The sequence below is a fragment of the Manacus candei genome, unplaced genomic scaffold (genome assembly GCF_025592945.1).
Source record: "Manacus candei isolate 608988 ecotype Guabito, Panama unplaced genomic scaffold, ASM2559294v1 h1tg000025l, whole genome shotgun sequence".
Taxonomy (NCBI): Eukaryota; Metazoa; Chordata; class Aves; order Passeriformes; family Pipridae; genus Manacus; species Manacus candei.
Genome location: NW_026138073.1, coordinates 3,484,320 through 3,503,411, shown reverse-complemented (window position 1 = coordinate 3,503,411; position 19,092 = coordinate 3,484,320). Strand labels below are relative to the sequence as shown.

Sequence of the window (19,092 nt, the reverse complement as noted above, 5' to 3'; positions counted from 1 at the left end):
GTTTTGACTACAGGATGTCATCTGATTTATTCTAGATTGGTTCTGCATCTGTGACAACAAGCAACCACCAGGCAGGGAAGTCAGAAAACCCTTTTTCTTCATCTACTGAGGAGCCAGAACACCCCAAAGTAAGTTCTGCAATCACCACATGTAAACTATGAACCCACATTGTTACTGCTCAACCTACTTGCGTTTGACATGGACCAAACGATTACATCGTATAACAAAATACATGAAATATGAGTAATGGTCATAATTAAGCAATGATGGAAAACCAGCTATTCCACATGATCACACACTTAATCCCTGTGTTCAGGGACCTAATGCTTAGGCAAGTATGTCGTGCTGAGTGTTCCTGCACAGTCTAGGCCAGTGTCTCTGAGAAAACAACCCCAGAGTATAAATTTGTCAGCATTCCACAGCCCAAAATTTGGTAAAGCATCCCCTGCACTAGGGGATTACCATGGGTCTTTTAAAAAACTCTCTAGTGCACAAAGATGCAAGTTTCCTGATTGTACTTCTCTGGGAGCAGGGCAATGGAAAGCTGTTGGTGTTGGCAAGCTGCCCAAAATGCTGTGAAAGACACGTAATTGATTGACCGCTGGACCACGAGTCTGTGGTGACATGACACCTTCCAGCTTTCTTCAGATTCGTGGCTGCTTCAGAAAACTGTATAACAGCCTTTTGTAACAGGGTTGAAAACCAGCACAGTGGTCCCAGCCAGCTGTATCCATAAATCTGATAAAGAGTACAGCTAGAAACTACGTACCATGAGCACCTCTTGGACTCAGTGCAGCTCACTATAATTTACAGAGCTAAATAATGCAAACCCAACATTATCAGCACTAGCAAATGAAGGAGGGGCAGTGGAAGAATAAAGGAGAGCAGAGATGAGGAGGTAGGGATATGGTGAGATGATCTCCCACAGCAGGGAGCTCTCCTGTCATCAGCAATGGACAGGGAGCAGAGGCAGCTGTGTGCCAAGCTGTAGGAAAAGGAGGAGATAGAACTGTCCTGAATCTTGATATGAATGTGAACCCTCAATTTATTTTAATAGTTTTACTAAGTTTTTAACCAACACCACACCCAGTATCGCCAGAAGTCAGAACAGTACATTTAAGATTAAAGCGTTTTCTGTTTTGAGTTTGGAAAACATGATGGGTTCTAAATAGGAAAAAGGAAGGGGGAAAAAAATAATATGAAGTTTTATTTCCTTTCTACAACTTTTAGAGCCTCAACATTACTAAAGGTGTGAATACAGATGTCTGACAGTTTTGAACAGTTTAATACTGCTGTGTCTGTGGTAGCACATTCCAGGTCACTGGGAGGACTTTGAATGTCTTCATTTAAAAGATAATTGGCTTCTAGGGCTTCCCTCGCTAGGGAGCCTCATTCCAATTAAAACTTGAGTATTGTTGTAGCTCTGGCTTTTGGTTCTGGTCATTTTATAAATGGTCTAATTCTAGGGGGGCTGAAGTCAAGTTAATTTCTCCTCTCCTAAACTGAGGTTTTCAAGAACCCTGTGTGATTCTGGGAAAGAAATCACAGGTACACAGCAGATGTCTTGTATTTGGAGGTGGATGTTACAGAGATAGTGGCTTCAGATCAAGAAATAGCTGGCGACGTGTCCGAGTTGCGAAATAGTTAATCCTAAAGTCAGTGTTTTGTAGGAAGCCCTATTCTGGGATGCTAGGTGAGCTCAGGGTCTGGAAAGCATTGGGTCACAGCAGCTTCTTCCAATTCACTCCACTTTGTGTGACTCCTGGGAGTCAATTTCTGGCGGTTTAATACCATTTCCAGCCCTGGAAATTCCAATTTTGGAGTTTAGAGTTTTCTTCGGGGGAAGAGAACCAAGGAAAAAAACACCAGCGAAACCGCGATCCCGTTACTTTTGCTGTGAGAGCTGCCATATGGGGTCCAGATATCAATGACGGTCACGGCCGAAAAATACGTACCTATGGAAACCGGTGCATTAGGGCTACTAACACCCCAAAGCTGAGCTACTCGGAAGGATTTTGGGGCCGCGTGGGCTCTCCAGGACAACGCGACCCCCGTCCCGCAGAACCCGCCGGGACACGCGCAGGGCAGAACGCGCATCCCGCGGCCCGGGGAGCGCGGGGTGGGGGTCGGGCCATCCCGCCGTGTCCCCCCCCCGAGCGGGGACACCCCTCCCGCGTCCCCTCTTACCTTGCCGGGGGATGCGGCGCGGGCGCGGGCCAGGGCGTCCAGGCGGGCGCTGTACTGCGTGAAGCGCTTCTGGTACCGCAGCGCCGTCACCTGCAGCTCCAGCTGCGCCGCCGCCAGTCGCGACAGCAGCGACTGCTCCCGCTTGCCGGCGCGCAGAGCCTCCTTCTTCAGCGCCTTCTCCAGCGCGGCCGCCCGCGCCTGCAGCGCGGCCCCGTGGGCTCGCAGGGCTCGCAGGCAGCCGTGGGCGCCCGCCCGGCGCTCGCCGTGGGTCAGCACCAGCCCGCAGCCCTGCTCGCACAGCCCCGCGGGCCGCGCCTCGCAGCGCTCCCGCATGTGCGCCTCCACGTCGCGCAGGTTGAGCACCTGGCGGCAGCCGCGGTTGCGGCACTTGGCCGGGGAGAAGTCGCAGGTCTCGGCGTGCTCGCCCAGGTGCTGCAGCGGCACCACCGCCTCGCAGCCCCGCGCGTGGTTGTCGCACTTGATGTCCAGCTTGAGGATGAGGCTCTTGAGGGGCAGGACGTGGTTGAGCTCCTTGGTGGAGATGCGCTGGCAGTTGACGGGGCAGCTGCCCTGCTGCACCACCCAGGGCAGGACGCAGCCCGCGCAGAAGACGTGCCCGCAGGGGGTGGTCAGCGGGTCCTCCAGCACCTTGTTGCACAGGTTGCACTTGAAGTCGGGATCCACCTCCCCGCTGAAGCGATCCAGCTCGAACCCCATCCTCCTTCCGCTCCGCCGAAAACAACCGAAAACAGAAAAGAAAAAAAAAAAAAGGAAAAAAAAAAAAGCCCAGAAAAAGTACCCGGAGCGCGGAGACGGGACGGGACGGGCGGAGAATGGAAATAAATAAGTATCAGCCGCTCCCGCCGCCGCCGCCCGAGAGGGAGCTCAGCCCCCCGCCCGGCCCGCGGCCGTGCCCCGTCCCCGCCGGTCCCGGGAGCGCCCGGGAACGCGCCCCGAGCGCGCTCCCGCCGCCGCCCGAGCACAGGGACCGCCCCGGCCCCGCCCACCGGCCCCGCCCACCCGGGGCGCCCCGGGGTCCCCCCCGGCCGGGGACGGGGGACAAGGGGGTCTTTGTGTCGGGGAGAGGCGGGCGGGGCGCGGGGTGGGCTCCGGGCTGGTACCCGCTCCCCCCCGGGAGGCGGCAGGTAACCGGGAGCTCCGGGATGGGGAGAAGTGGGGGGGGAGCGGGAGGGGCGGGAGGGGCGGGGAGGAAGGGGCCAGTGATGGGGAAGCGGTGGGAGAGGAGGGGAGCGGGGAGAGAGGGCGGGGAGGGGGGAGCGGAGGCGGAGGGTCGCGGCTGGATGTGACAAGGTGAGACGGGGCGGAGAAGCAGCGGCATCGCCCGCCGTGACAGACGGGATGGTTGCTCGGAGAGGGGCGATGGGGCACATCGGCTGGGCGCCGGGACGGCAAGGTCAGGCTGGTCCTACCTGGACTAGTGGAAGATGTCCCTGCCCGTGGCAGATGGTTTGGAAAGAGGTGGTCTTTAAGGTTCCTTCCAACCCAAGCCATTCTATGGTTCTGTGATGACTTTTGGAAAGGGCATACATGGAGCTGCCTCTGGGGTCGGTCCTGGACAAGCTGCTAAGAAGTTGGATTGAGTGTTCAGTCCTCAGATGGGAATTCTTACACTACTGACAAGAAAAAGGGCAAACAGAACAGTCTGGCAGTGTGTGAGAGACTGAAATGTTAAGGGTTAATGATTTGCAGAAGCAGGAGGGTGCTTTGCTGAGGTTTGCCCCCTCGAACCGAAAAGAGAAGAGGAAAGTTTTTAGGTGTGTGATGGCAAAAACCTCTGGTCTGCATGAGAACAGCCCAGTACAGAGGAAGGGAGCACCCACCACGGGAGGATGACCATGACTGACCAGCCTTTGTTTAGCAGCAAGCTGGGTTTTGAGCCAGATGGGGGAGAAGGATGATAAGAAACAGATCCTGCGGAGGTGGGATAATGCTTTTTATCATGGCAATATCCTCCCTTACACAACTGGCTCAGGTGTAGCCCCTCTCCCCTGGGGGAGATATTGGAACGTTCACACATAGGCCTAAAGGTTTTCATCCCTTCTGAGAAGGCATAACTGGCTCAGCTATGCTGACGTTGGAGGCAGCTGTCATGTCCTAGCAGGGGTCACAAACCATTGAAGACCCCCAAAGTGCCCCCAGACTCATTTCTCGGGCCTTCCACCAGAGGACTGCACATGATCCACAGTGTTATATCAGATAGTGTAAAACTGCTCCTCACAGGGGAGGTACCTGGGCATCCCCACCTGAACCTGAACCTATATTAACCCATTGAAATTTATGTTTCCTGGGCATCCCCCACCCCTGACAGATCAACACTGTGACCATCACTTTGACCAACACACATCCAAATTGCAGCAATCAGGTCTCGTTGCTAGATCCATGGATGGGGATACCTTTGCAGTGTCAACTGTTATCTTTCTTTCTCTTTTTTTTCTTTTCCTTATATATGTTCTTAAGTGATATCTTTACACATATATAAACACCGGTCATTCAGTGCTGTTTTACTCTATCCTGAAGGATTTATTAACAAGATCCAAGGGATCTGTTAGCTAGAACCTCAGTTACCCCACCTTCAGGGGCGGGTCATACCACAGTGCTGCCCGTATCCTCATGGAAAAGGGATACGTTTTTTCTATGTTTGTGTAGCCTGTTAAAGCCCCGTTAATGCCACTTGGATGTAAGTGATGGAGATCGTTAAAGGTCACCACTTTTGATACCCTTTTCTGCCTGGTGATGATTTAAAAGCACTCCTGAATTATGCTATAAAAAGCCAGCCAGACCACACCTGAAGCACCAGACATAGCATTAGGCAAAAACAATTTCTCTTACAAGGCTGATATTCAAATACTGAAAAAAGCAATAAAAGAGACCAGCTTTGTTCATTGTGGATGGTGACGCAGAATTCTCACATGCACCACAGCCACACACCAGATCAATTGTTCTTTTAATGTGTTTTGCTTTATGGCAAAGCAGAAGCCAACCAGAAACTTCAGTTTCAAGTGACCTTTAGTGTATGTCTGTTATATCACAGTAAAATGACTTTCTGAATGCCTGGGATGATTATTTGTGTTTTAGTGACCTCTAGAAGGTAACAGATTCGTGGTTACACGACTGTGCTCCAATTTCAGTCTCAGGCAGGTAGTTTTTAGTATTAAGGGTTTTCACTTTTCAAATATGAATTCCATCTGTGGTCCTCGTTTTAATTATTAATGTTCCATAAAGCTTAAGGTAGCTTTTGGCTGTATTCATTACCCTGCTGAAGAAAGTGTGCATCATATATTTAGGGTGATATACCTAGCTAAGGAATTTTTTACAGATTTGTTCCTTCAAAAAAAAAAGTAAAGGTTGTAATATGGGACTGTGCATGTAGGTTTCTGTAACTCCCTCTGAAAGTCATGCACACTCCAGGGCCATGATGAGAAAGTTTAATTAATACATGTATATTGCTGACTTTTGCATTATTCTATTTGAACTATAGTAGTGATTCTCATATTTTCTTCTCGCGCTTCACTGCCTTTTGCATCTCTCTTCTCTTTCCCTTCTCTTTCTCCTCAGGATATCTCTGCTCACCAGTCTCTCCTGCCATTCCCCTTGCTGCAGTGCCACACCTCTTTCCTCCCTCCATCCACTGGGATCACCAGCCCTGCACTGCTGAGTCTCCACCCTTTATCTGCAATGTCACTACACACCTCGTTGGTAGGACACTGTAGTTTTGCAGTTTGTCACAAAAACTGGAATAGCTCTTACTAATCATAACATCTGTTTTTCCAGAGGCATTTTATATGAGATAAAACCTCAGGTTCCGTGGGGATGCAGCTGAGTGACTTGAACGTTGGTGTTCACTGTGGTAACCGCTGTATCATCTGATGGTGAAATCCATCAGCACAACTAGTTTAAGATAACTGCTCTAAATTAATGACCACTGTCTTATGACCTTCTTTACCCAAGTTTATAAAGTGCCTCATGAGTTCGGGATGGTTGTAAACAGAAAGAAATTAATTCCTTCAGTGATAGCCGTGGCAGTTTGGGTTTAGCATTTCAAAGCTGTCACTCCAGGATGCTCGAGGCCACTCGTGTGGAAGCCAGAGGCAGAGCTTTTATTGATTTCCACGAGAATGACGTCAGCACCAGGTTCCTCCGGCTATTCGAAACTATACAAATATTTGGATGGAAAATATAGGCAAGAACTGGAATAACATTTTTACTCGGAGTCATGGCTAGGCAGATGGTGTGCTGAATTGTGTGATATGCTTTAATGTGACATTTATGTAGGAATAGATACTTTATTTATAAATTAAAATTTTGAAGGCCACTGAAGGCTTGGGCTGAGACTACAGTTTGAGTGCTGACAGGGAATTGAAGTTCCCCTCTCCCTGCTGCTGCTGTCCATGGGACAAGGCACACATGGAGCTTTCCCTACTGGAGACACATTTCAGTTCTCCCTTGAAAAAAAAAAAATGTTTAAAAAGCAGCCTCTCAACATGAGCCTTTAATGTTATTTTCAAAGCCTGAGGTTTGTAACTGAGGAGAGGTTTGGTTTCCAGGGCTGAAATTACACTGCCACAGCTCAGGAAGGTCGTTTTTATTTAGTCAGTTCTCTCATCATCAGAGGTAGTGCTGGGGTGGGACCACTGCTGAGCCATTAGGGCTCTCTCATTTAACTTTGCTGTCCTGTCATAAGGAGGGTGAGGGCATGTTTGGGATGTAGCACAGGCACAATGCCAGCTCTCAAAGGGCTGCAAAGCTGAGGCTTCTGCTGCAGGTTTAAGTCAGTCTGGTTTTTTTCCTGCTGCTGTGAGGCTTCCAGTCTCACAGAAAATCAAATGCCATTCATCTTAACCTGCCTTTTGTCCATAAAGGTTGGCATCATTTTACAGTGGATGATGAGGTCTTTGAAAGAAACCTGATTTTTTTTGGCATCAATTCGCCTTTAAAAACGTGGAAATTATTAGGTAATGCAGATAAAGAGTCAAGTTCTTCTCCATGTCAACCATCTGTGTCATTCTGACAACCCCCCTGAGGTTAATAGGACACTTCCAATGTAACATGGTCTTCCTTGTTCACTTAGTTTGTGAGTTGGAGCCTTTTGGAGACTGAAACTCACAGTGGTCCTGGACATACTTAAAATTTAGTGTGTCTAGAATATGTGAGATATATTAAAATGTATCTAAAATGTTAAGATCTTCTCAACCTTCTGTTCATTGCAAAGCACTGACGCACTGCACGGAGTTACAAATTTGAAAGATTCTGTATTCTTTGACATTTTATGACCTTTTTTGTACTAACTGTGTCTTCCACGTATTTCTTTATCTATCTGTGTGGCTGCTATCATTAAATTTCAAGTGAACTTGCTTCGATCCTTTATTTTTACCGCTGGCAGAAATGTGAGTTTGCATTAATAGAAGGTGCACAGAAGAGCTGGGGAATGTGGACCAAATAAAATGTCAGATTTGTGATGGGAGAACTATCAAGCACAGTAGAGATGGTTCGTAATGATAACAGTTTATATGACATTTATTTTAAGTATTTTGCGAAAGGTTAAACTCTGACTTGGCAGCTGATCCGGATTTCAGGATTTTACGTGGGTAGAAGGTCAATACAATATTAAAGTGGATTCTTAGAAGTAAATGGTGTATAAACAGCAGGCCAAGTGGCATCAAAAATCCAAGTCAGATCCCTCTGTTCCAGGAGGAACATTTAAGCAAGAAGAGAGAGCACGTGATCATCCTTTCCTGATGTTCCACATGTATTTTTGAGTCGTTGCTGAAGAGCCACTTCACTGCCTCAGAAATCTTGCTGTCTTCAGACAAACTTGAAGGACCAGCAACATTTGAGCTTCTTTCATAACTGCCTTCTTTCTCCTCATCTCTTCACATAGCTAAAGTCATAGTAAAGTTTATATTATATTCATGAGTAGTTGAGAGGAAAAATCCACAAGAATTTTGGCTCTAAGTACACATTCCTGTATTAATATGGATAGAGAAAAATATAAAATAATGTTCTTTCTGGGGCTTTTTAGGAAATTTGATCAGCCAGCCGTGTTGACTTTTGTTGTTCTTTGTCTGAATAATTACATTATTCACCACTACAATATCTCAGAGTCCTGAAGTTATTTATTATACATTTTATTATTAACAATCCATTTTGTGATAAGGGAGAATTAGCCAAGTTTTAAGACTGGGCTTAATGAAATGTGGGATAATAGACGTGCTCGTTGTAATTCAGAAAATCTTTAGCTGAGTGCTAAAAGTTGAATTCTGCTTTTCTCGAGCTGTTCTTTGCTGGGTATTGGAGCCAGTTTTGGTGAGCAGTTGCTTTCTCTGAGTAAGCCTGTGATTTGAGTACAAGGCTGAGGCCCAGACCTGACCACTGCTTGCCTGAAACTACACAAGGATTCCAAATTTCTGTGGGGGCTACATCCCAGAAAGCATTCAGTATCCAGTTTATAAGGCCACAAATCTTTGAATTTCCTCAGCAGTACAAAACCACGCAGTAGGTATCCAATTCTGATGTAGACACCACATTTTGTACTGTATAATTTCTTTGTCTTTTCCTCCCTTATTTAAACAATTTAGAGAGAGAGAACTGACATCATACGTGCCTGCTTCCCTTTGACACATCTTACACGTTGTAAGTAATGATAATGTTTAAATCCAGACTGTAATTAACTCAATGGTAATGGGTGGGACATAAAACACAGGCCATAATTTAGAGGCACATTCTCTAGGAGTTTCTGTGATGAATTCAGCAATGGTGGAGGTCAGCCCACGGCTCAGAGAATGGAGAGTGCTGACTGAACACAATTTGCTGAGCATCTTCTCCCCGTTTTCCATGCATATGAATGTTACAGACCTGTCAGATAGTACTTGCACATGCAGCATTTCACATGAGTAGGTGTGTTTGGGATTGTATTGAGCTGACAAATCTGATTGCCCTTAATTGACAGTCTGGCCCCATGAAAAAGAGGTGAAGCTGCATTTATCCGTGACTGTCTGTTCTCATGTAAGCATTTCCTCAAGTCTTTAAGTCCAACCCTCTTCTCTTAAGATGTGAAAAATATTCCTGTTTTCAAGAACAGGAATGGAAATGAGTTCACTTTTCTTGCCGGCAGGATGATTGTGAATTATGTGGAATGTTCCGGTTTTTCCACATCACCAACGCTGCTTTATCTCAGGATGCTTTTGTTCCGTTTCCAAAATAAACAGTTGTTAATACTTGCACGAGGTGTATTTGACAAGCAGGCTTTTGAGATCATCCACTATTCCTTAGGTAAGCAGCTGCCCTGCTTATGTATTTACAGCTCTGTTTACACTTGTATAAACTAAGGAAAAAATCCCTTTTAAAAACATTTGTCAGTTCGAAACCAGAAGCCTTGTGGAAAGCCCAGGCTGTGTAGTAAAAATTCCTAATTTCTGGGTCAGTTCAACCCTAAGATGGAAAAACAAAACAGGGTCAGGACAGTGCTGGTTTTGCCTGATGGGGAGGCAGAGCCCAGAGGTACTTCTGGGTTCAGGGAGGGCCTAGAGCATCTTTGGAGGATAAATCCAGCTGCTGGTACTTACCTCTGTCTCTAAATTACTGGTTGCCAGGAGCTAGGAGAGAATCCCTGCTAACAGGCTGTGCAAGATGAGTATCCCCAGCTGATTGCTCTCAGACAGAGGGTTCTGGGCTTGATGACCTTTAATTTGATCCTAATTGAGCTTTTGGCTACATTTTTATTCTTTTTCTGATAGTCAAGTTGGTTTAGAAAATGCTAGTGGCTTAAGGCAGCCTTTTAATTCAGTGCTCTTGGATTTTCTGTGGAGTTTATATTGCTTTAAAACACAAGTTTTTAAAAAGGAAGTTCCAGTACTTAGTAAGTACAGATTTTAAAGAGTTCTTTCTTTATTTCTTGTTGGGAGGGGGGTGGGATAAAATGAAGCCATGGGTAGAGGGGTGTAACAGGGCTTTGTGAGGTTGTGAGGTTGCACCAGGTCAAGCCATTGTTTTTCTCATTAATATGCATCAATATTTACTCTGAATTCAACATGGTGCAAGTGATGGGAGTTGTGTGTATTCTGGAGCCCAGTCACTCAGTTTAGAAGAGGAAAGAAGGTACATCCCACCTATTAAACATGCTTGGTTTTACTGTTAAGAGATAGAAGGTCTTTTTTGAAACATGAGGAAGTTCTGTGGTTTTTTTCTCCTAAAAAAAGAAAGATCACACTTGAAGGTAAGAAGACTCTTCCTCTTTGCATCAGCAGAGTCCTTTGGGAGCTCTAAATTTCTTTAGGATTCATGGCTGAGTGGGTGCAGAGACCCCCGAGGCCTTTCCAGAGGGGCTGGTTTATGTAACTTTCTAATCATGGTGATGTGGAGTGTCAGGAGCTTCTAAAATCCCTGTTTGTGCTCTGAACACCCAGGACTGGAGTTCAGTCCTCCTGCTGTGCCAGATCCATTCCAATGACCTCCTTAAATATTCATATTCAGAGCTATCTTGCTCTAATGAAAAACATTTCGTGCAGCTCTCATAACTCTTTCACTTTGAGCCTTATTTCTGTTTTTCTAATGTCTTGATCTAGGCAGCTTCCAGCTCCTCTCTTCTTTTTTTCCTTTCTCCTTTTTTTTTTCCCCTTTGTGGTTTTGCAATATTAAGTATGCCCCGAAATTTCATTAACATTTTAGACGTTTAGCTTAAAAGTATCGTTGGTGTTCCCAAGATCTTTTCTGCCCTTTGACAAAGGTTCCAAAAGGAAGAAAAGTAGTATCTTTCTATTTTGGCAGGCTCTGCTCCATTTGTCAGTGACAGAATGTGAGCCTCTTGGCAAAACAGTTTTTAATATAAATACTAGGTCTGACTGAAAAAATAAAAGCAGAATTTTCTGAGAACTCCTTGAAATGTCAAGTTTGTTGTCACTGTAACAAACTGGAAACAGATCATTATAAGGGAATATTCTCCATGGTTTTTTTACAATTTCTAAATGCAAAATGTAAATTTACTGTACAAGGTTTTTTTGATAAAATTGTATTGAAATAGATACAGACTTTCCCCCCCCCCCCGAAATAACCAGTCTTGAAAAAGAAATTACTTTGTTAACCAAGATGCCACACAAAAATGAAAGGAAACTGTTATCTAAAAAATTAGCAAAGTAATGATAATAATGCAGTTAATGCTGTGTTTTAATTAACAACAAAACAAGGACAATTTTCAAATACATTAATATAGGCGTGATCTTAACTTTTTCAACCAGATCTAGTAAAGGACAAGTCACCAAGAGCACGAAGGAGACTGTTTCTTATTTGTTTGGGTTTTTAGGAGGACTTACTAATGAGGCTGAAACTTCAGATTTTGGAGAAGAGAAGATGGTTTGGAGCAGAGGACCAGTGTGGATATCCAGGTAAGTCAAGGTTGGAATGAGCTCTGTGCTCCATGTTCAGCACAGGGATAACTTTCCCTCTGCAGAGCTGTGAGTAGGGTCGGCAGCTTTGATAGTGAGAGGGGTGGAGCTGAGGATGGAGATTTTTGTCCCAGGAAATGCTGTGGGTGTCATATAGAACAGAGAAGGAAACAAATGGGGCTCCTGAGGGAGCAGCTGACATCCTCTGGGAGGTGAGGAGGCTCCTCTGGAGAGCAAAGCTGGTCCCACTTTGTGGGGAGCTCTGGGAGCTGTGGTGTGTTCGTGTCCTCGGAGATCTGGATTTGTACCTGGGTTAAATGGTTCTCAGGTCACTCTTTCTCACTCGTGTTTCATGCTTTTACAAGTTCACCTCCTACAGAGGTTGTTCCCAAGCCTGGTGTGTACGTGGAGGAGCAGAAGGGCCTGGAGCAGGGTACAATAACTATCAGTTTGTGACTGCCCAGCCAGACACGTGCCAGGCATGGGGCTGAGCTCCTGAACTAAACATGCCAGTCTCTCAGGTCCACTGTGTGGCTCCTTTGGGCCAAGCCTTCTTCTGGGAAAAGAATTGGGAGTGGGGCAGGAATCCTTTCAGTGTCATATCCCTATTTTTTCTAAAAACTAGCTCCAAAATGAATCAGGATTGTTCCACTTTTATACCTCTCTGTAAAAATTTCCATTGACATTGCAATGGGAATAAAACTTTGAAAATGGTCTCAATAGCAGTTCCAGGGGTATTGCTTCTCTTCTCCTTCCCTTTCACTGCAGCTCATGTTCTCCACCATATAGTTAAACTGGGAGGCTGAAAGCTTAGCAATTTATTTAGGATCAAGGCTTCCTCCCAAACTGCAGAGAATCCTGCTAAACATCAGGAGAAGGTCTGACCAGTAACGAGTACTGAGTGTTAATGTTTGGTAACAGATCCTTTTCTGTAGCTGCTTGCTGCTGCAGGCTATTTTAGGAAGATGATTGTTTTCAGTATAATGGCTTAGGCTGTATGTTTGTGTATTGCTTTGTAACAATGAGACTTTAGGAGATTGCTCCCATACCTACTCCTCCTGTTCTGCTAATTCATTTTCCATTAGACAGCATTTACGAAGACTACAGCGAGATTTTTCCATACCCCAGTTAAAATAACTGCCCTTTGTAAAAGCTCTCTGTGCCATAAAGTCAGGGAGACCTCACTGGTGGTACTCGAGGCCGAGGCAAACCCCTCTCACCCTGTGCCAGCTGGGACTGCACCCAGCATCCTGCACACACAGAAATTTGCTGCAAGGACCCTCCTGACATTTACTATTGAAACAGCTGTATATTGGGGGTGGGAGGTGCTTTTCCTACCCAGTCTGTTGTTTGATCCTCAGGGCTGGAGCTAAGAGACATGTGGGAAGAGAGAGCTGGTTGTGTTTCCCAGACATGTTTATATAAGACCCTGCTTGCTCTGTGCTGTGTTTCTGCCTGTGTGCAGTAAGAGTGGAGATGTGCTGCTACAGCCCCAAGCAACTCAAGCTCCAAAGCCTGTCCCTTTAGCCCAGTCTCTGAAGACTAATTTATTTGGTTCTGAAGGCAGGTATTACCTAAAGATATATTTGTTTATTCTGCAATAGCTTTATGCCTTCCAACACTTTTTTTATTACCCACGGTGGAAATTGACTTTTTTTGCCCCTCAATAGAGAGAGAAATTCAGTAATGTTTGTAAAGAAAACTGGGCTGACTGGTGAAAAATCATAAAAAACCCATAGTAGAAATAGTTTTTTTATAGATTATTGGAGCTTGATGAAGTAGACCCTAGTGAATGATTTAAGTCATTGAATAACAAGATAGAAAGTAATGGAAAAAGCCAAAGGTAACAACCTCGATGGTAGAGTTAAATGATTTATCTGACTATAGCTATTCTAAAGGCAAAGGTTAGTGTACTGAGCTGGTGTTAGGAATTATTTCAGAAGGCATGCAAAGCCCTTTCAAGTTGCTGAAATTTGTTTATGTTGTACATTTGCCATTCCCTTACCATTAGCCTCAGTTATTTTATAAAAGTACTGCATTGACCTCTGCTGTGTGAAGTGACCACATGTGCAGTTACCAGGAGTTCACTGAAGACAAACAGACTGAAATAGGAGGGCACCGTTTCAGGCAAAAGTCGGGGTAAAACTGCAGACAAAAATGGTAATGTCACAGGTGGTTTTTTAAATAGGGTAAAATACTGTAATTCCTGATTTCATATTTTACCAAACCTACTGCCCGTGTCAGTTCTCTCCCTGTTGCTCCTCTTTTATTTCTCCTTTCATTTCTCCTCTCATCTCCTTGTCCCCTCCCCGTTTTCTCATCTCCCACTGCCTACCCGTGTCATTGCCATTCTGAATCTGTCCAACCCACTGCATCTGGTTTTACTTGGCTGTCCTTGGCAGGCCTGTTAAATTGCTCAAGGGGTTGGCTTCTTCCTGGAATATACACCCTTCTGGGGCCTTGGCTGGTAAATGTTAATGCTCAGGCTCTGTCTGCCGCTGTTGGTGGCATTTTGCAGTTGTTCTTGCTCTCTGGAGACAAGTCTGTCACAAGGACAAAGACTCTGCTCTCAGACACTGAGGTTTCTGCACAAGAGGGCAACATCACAGGGACCTGGAAAAAAGAATAGAGCAGAACAGGCTGCAAGGTATGGTCTACATACCTTTCAAAGTCATGAACTTATGGAGAAAGCTTTAAAATAAAACATTGCGGGGGGTGGTGGAGGCAGGGGCTGTGCTGGGGAAGCTGCTTCTCCTCTCTGGTTGGAAAGACTGTCCCACATGGAGCAGGACAAGGGGAGAGGGGTGTATAATCCTTAAAATGATGCTGAAAAAGAAATGTATCTCGAGGGATAAAATCTGAGGAGACGACTACAACTCTAGTGAATATAAATTGCTTAAGTGACACTCGGTTCTGCGCAATGCAAAGCAGGCTGCTTTGGTTAAAACAGTGCCTGTATTCTTGAAAATTCACAAAAGCTGATTAAAACTAATGGTAAGCCAAGAAGGAGGAAGGTGGGAGACTGGCAGATTTCTTGAAATATGTAGACACATTGATGTGTCTCTCATCTTGGTGGGAGTAGTAACGAAGGGAGCTCATTACAGAAACAACACACAACTTAGCCTTGCCCTTTCCTAGCAAGAAATGCTGCTACATGCAGTGTATTTATGCTTTAGCATTGATTTATCTAAGGGATAAATCAGCTTCTTTCATTATTATTTGCTGTTGATTTTTTTCATATGGCTCTACTACTTGACTGCTATTTTCCCATAGCATTTTCCCAGCATGCCTTCAGAAATATCAGAAAATGCTCACAAACGCTCCAGAAAAGTGCCAACTAAATATTCCACAAAGTGCTTGCAGAGCTTGTGCAATGCTTCCCCTGGTCTTTCCCAGCTGTTTTTTAGCATTGATCTAATATTTCCCCCGTGAGCAGTTAGCATTTTTGTGACATTAAACATAGTGGGGAGGTTGTGTTTCCACGTATGAATAAAGTGACTGCTCTGATTTTTCAGAGGAAAATAAGTGTTCAGTGTTCCTCCTCAGCAAAAATCGCTGCTCCAGATTGCTGCTGAAGGGTTTGGTTTCTTCTGGTCTTTTGAGGTTGCCTGTGGCTTCTCCAAAGGAAATAAGGTACTTTTAGTGTTACAATTCAGACTACTCAAAATACATAGCATGTGACACTTTGGTTTTCTTCTGGCATTGAATCAGGCTCTTAATGTTCCATATAACATTTAAGCAGATTACCTGAAGTATTTTTCAATAAACCTGTGTGCTATGGAAGAGGGGGCTATGCCAGCTGTCTGCAGCACGAGGAGTTCAGGTTGTGTGGATGTACAGTCATACCAGTCCTACCCATCTCATGAAATACTTTGCATTCACTTCAGCAACAGTTCTTTTCTCTTTTCTTCCCTGTAAATTGTTTCTAAACAGCATAACCCAAAGAAAGGCTGACAAAACCCAGCACAAGTTTCGTGCTGTTGGTTTAATGGTAATTGGGTCATTACAGGTCCAATCCTGAATTTAGCACTGCAGTCATGAAGCTCTGGACCTCTTCATGTCAAACTGGGGCTTTGGGAAGCACAAGAATCATTATGCAGAATCAAGCCTCTAATCAGACTGATAAAATCTCAGTAATGCATAGTTGCTTTAGTAGGGCAGGAGAAATCCATGTTCCATGCAAAGCTCGTCTTTTGAGGATGCACGTTTTAAAAAAGTATTGCAGGCTCTTCAAATCCATTTATAATTGATAAAAATCAACTTGTACCACTTTTTATAGAGCTAGTAGACGTCTTGAAAATGTTCCAAGTAGATCTTAGTGTGGTCTTCATGCAACATTGAAAGAAACTGTCTCTTATCTGATATATTGAGCTCTTCCTGCTAGAATTCAAAAATGTCCCTTAGATTTGGACTACATAGGTATAAAACTAGATAAAGTCATCTGTGGATAGAGCATTCCATGCTCTGGCATCTGCTGGATGGCCACTTTTCATAAAACGTCAGAACTATGAGAGTTAACCTCACAATATTTCACATTTTCAATGCATTGCCTATTAGGAGTATTTTATGCCACCAGTAAATTCTACATTAGACCTAAATTATTAAGCTCTATGTTGGTTTTCTAGGCAAATACATATTAGTGGGACATCACACTGTGCAGTAGGAGTTGTGCTGTGCATGCCAAATTCACATCCATTCATGATTTCCAAAGGCCTGGATGCATCAGTGCTCAGCATCTGACAACTGTGCTTAAGCAACCATCTCCCACTAAAATTACCAGGTTTCCCCTCAGATAACTAGTGGACTATTTTCTAGTTTATTTTCAGCAATTCTGAGGTGGGGAGGGGCAGTGAAATCTGATGCACTGGTGCTCATAGGAGCTTTTTGATGGAAATACATACAAACACAGTAATACTTTCTTGCTACACAGAAGGCACATTTTAGGATTCATGAGTTTTTAAAATGACGGAGACAAACAAAGGAAATTTTACTGCCTCTGACCCAGATTTAGCAAATTAAAATTCTTGTTACTTTTCCTGGTGTTTGTGGAAAGCTGCTGCTCTTGACCCTTTCCTCTGCTGTGGCTCTTGACTGTAACATTTTATCACATTTATGGGTATTCTGAAGAGCATTATTTGAACTTCAGCTTATGCTGGGGCTGAGTCATGTTGGCATAAATGCACTGATGTTACTGCTTATCCAAATATCTGCTGGCTGTTTCTGAGGAGGAACCCCTGGTACCTCTTTACCTGTCAAAACATCCACAGTTTGGGACATTTTGTAAATCCAAATTACGTTTCAGCAAGAATCTTGTCATGCTCTAAGACATGTGTTGTAGAAGTGCTTTCATGCACATTCAGAGTGTTTGTTTTACCTGGGAACCTGATAAAATCAAGCTCCTTGGCAAACCCTGCTGTCGCCTCTGGGTTTGTCGTGTCACTGCTCGGGTGAAGTGCTCGGTTTGCTGTTCTTTAACTTCGCTTCCAGCCACCAACACGTCACTTCATCTGTCCTGAAAATAAGACCCTCTTCACTAGCAGAGCTACACAGCTTGTGAAAACCTTCCCCTTGCAAAAGGCAAACAAAAGGGTGCCTGATTTACTCAACAGTGTCTGCTTAGATGAGTCAGCTTCAGCCTGTGCAGCATAGATGGTGTTGCACTTGGGCTTGGAGGAAAACCAAGACAAATAAGTCAGGCTTTTTTTTTTTTCTATAACCTTAAATGACAAAATTTTTCTTCAGTCATTTTTAGGATGAAAAAATGTTGTATTGGAAAAGGCATCAATGGCCCAGAACACAGCAAAAGACAAGTCATCCCAGCATTTCTTGTCAGCTACAACAGTTCCTTCTACAACTGACAGGCCTATTCAAAATTATAGCAGAGGGGTGGCTGAGATTTTAAGATATAGCTATTAGTTTCATATTTCATGTGAAAATATTTCGTATTTTATTCTAAGACATTAAAAAATAATGAAAAATACAGAAAAGCATTATTATCTGTTTTTAAAATGAGCAGCAGATGTTGGATGTCAGCCCTCACAGATTTCAATTGCAACGCTCAACATTTAACTAGAAAGCAGATTTTTGAGCAAGGTGATTGAAATGACTTCTAAAATCGTATGGTAGTTGAGTGGAACACGTTGGTGAAGCCCCAAATTGCTCATGTCTACTTTTTTACTTTAGCCATCTATCAACATTATCCCTAACTTTATTGGAAAATGTAAATCCAGTAGGCATTAAAGGCAGAAATTGTAGTATAAACAGCACTTTTCTGGGTATCTTCTGCAACCAAGATGCAGAAACACCCAGTTTCAAGAACTAGCACCAAAAATTGCCATTATTTTTTTCAACAACAGTAGCACCCAAGTGAACATGGAGGTTGATTTATTCTCTTAGATCTTATGTGTATCCTGTACCTCTAGAACAGGGTGTGGGTGGACATTCTGGATAACAGTAATACATAGAACTGATCCTGTTTTAGGAAGAATATATGTATAGAAGTTTTTAGAAAAGTTTATACTATAAAAAAGTATATGCTTGTAAAGCAAGAGCAGTAAGAGAAAGGCAGAGAAAACAGAGTTGATAAGTAGAGACTGAAAAATTACACACTGTTATAGCTGCAAAATGCAAGGTTGGGATGGGATCCCTGGCTGTAAGAAACATCTGCAGACTCATACAAAATCTATATGAAGAAGAATTACTGTTGCCTTTAAAAATGACTAATATAATCCTTTTTCCTGGTGATTTGCTTATTTGTTTCCAGTACTGATTAATCAGAGAGGAACCATAACAAGGCAGGCTTCAGGGCTCAGCTTCTGAGTTCTTTAAATCAATCCAGAGAGACCACTGCTCCAAATCAAACTGCTTGTGTAAATACACCATTGAATAAATGCTTGAGAGATGCTATTGGACTGGAACAATATCCCAGACATTACTTCTGAGATTTATTGCCTGGGAATCTGAATAATATTCTGTAGTATCTCTACTATCGGTATCAGGTCATGATCCACTTTAATTGACTGGCAGTGTACACTGCAGCATGTTATTCTTGCTGTCTGCTTAGTCCTAGCAAGAATGAACTGGTCTCTGGAAACAGCAGTCATGAAAGAAAACATCAGACTTTATATAAACCAGACTAGGGGTTCACAGTGAGGGGGGCCACGTCCTCACTGTGCTCTGGAGGAACAACCCACACTGGCACGTGGAGAACCTTTGTGTCTTTGCTCTGTGATGAGCTGAAATGAGATGTCAAAGTCCATTTGTCTCCTGCTGTGCACAAGCCAAGGGAAGAAGCACCTTTCTGTGCCACTGACAGCATTTGAGTGTCCCTGGGCTTTCAGATTCCACAGCAGTCGCTCTGCGTTTCCTCTTCAAGGTTGATTTAGTGCAGTTCAGTTGGCTGTTTGCATGTTTTGACTTTTAATTTAGTCACTGTGGACATACAGCTGAGAAAAAGACCCAGGTTGCAGATGACATTGGGATGCCTAAATAAGAAGAGTGTTGTGTG

The 19,092-nt window shown here is 44.2% G+C and overlaps 1 protein-coding gene and 1 long non-coding RNA gene across 2 annotated transcripts in view; one reads left to right on the top strand and one right to left on the bottom strand.

Moving 5' to 3' along the window:
* PDZRN3 (PDZ domain containing ring finger 3) overlaps positions 1-3,139 on the bottom strand; it is a 135,923-nt gene extending 132,784 nt beyond the window's left edge. Inside the window, exon 1 of the mRNA XM_051788636.1 lies at positions 2,188-3,139. Coding sequence (XP_051644596.1) covers positions 2,188-2,904 — 717 coding nt within the window. The 5' untranslated portion in view covers positions 2,905-3,139. The remainder of the gene's footprint in view (positions 1-2,187) is intronic.
* A 149-nt stretch (positions 3,140-3,288) lies between these two features.
* The window catches only part of LOC127471618 (uncharacterized), a 189,786-nt gene continuing 173,982 nt past the window's right edge, over positions 3,289-19,092 (top strand). The window contains exons 1-3 of the long non-coding RNA XR_007904699.1: positions 3,289-3,332; positions 5,764-5,904; positions 11,504-11,585. This is a non-coding gene — a long non-coding RNA (uncharacterized LOC127471618). The remainder of the gene's footprint in view (positions 3,333-5,763; positions 5,905-11,503; positions 11,586-19,092) is intronic.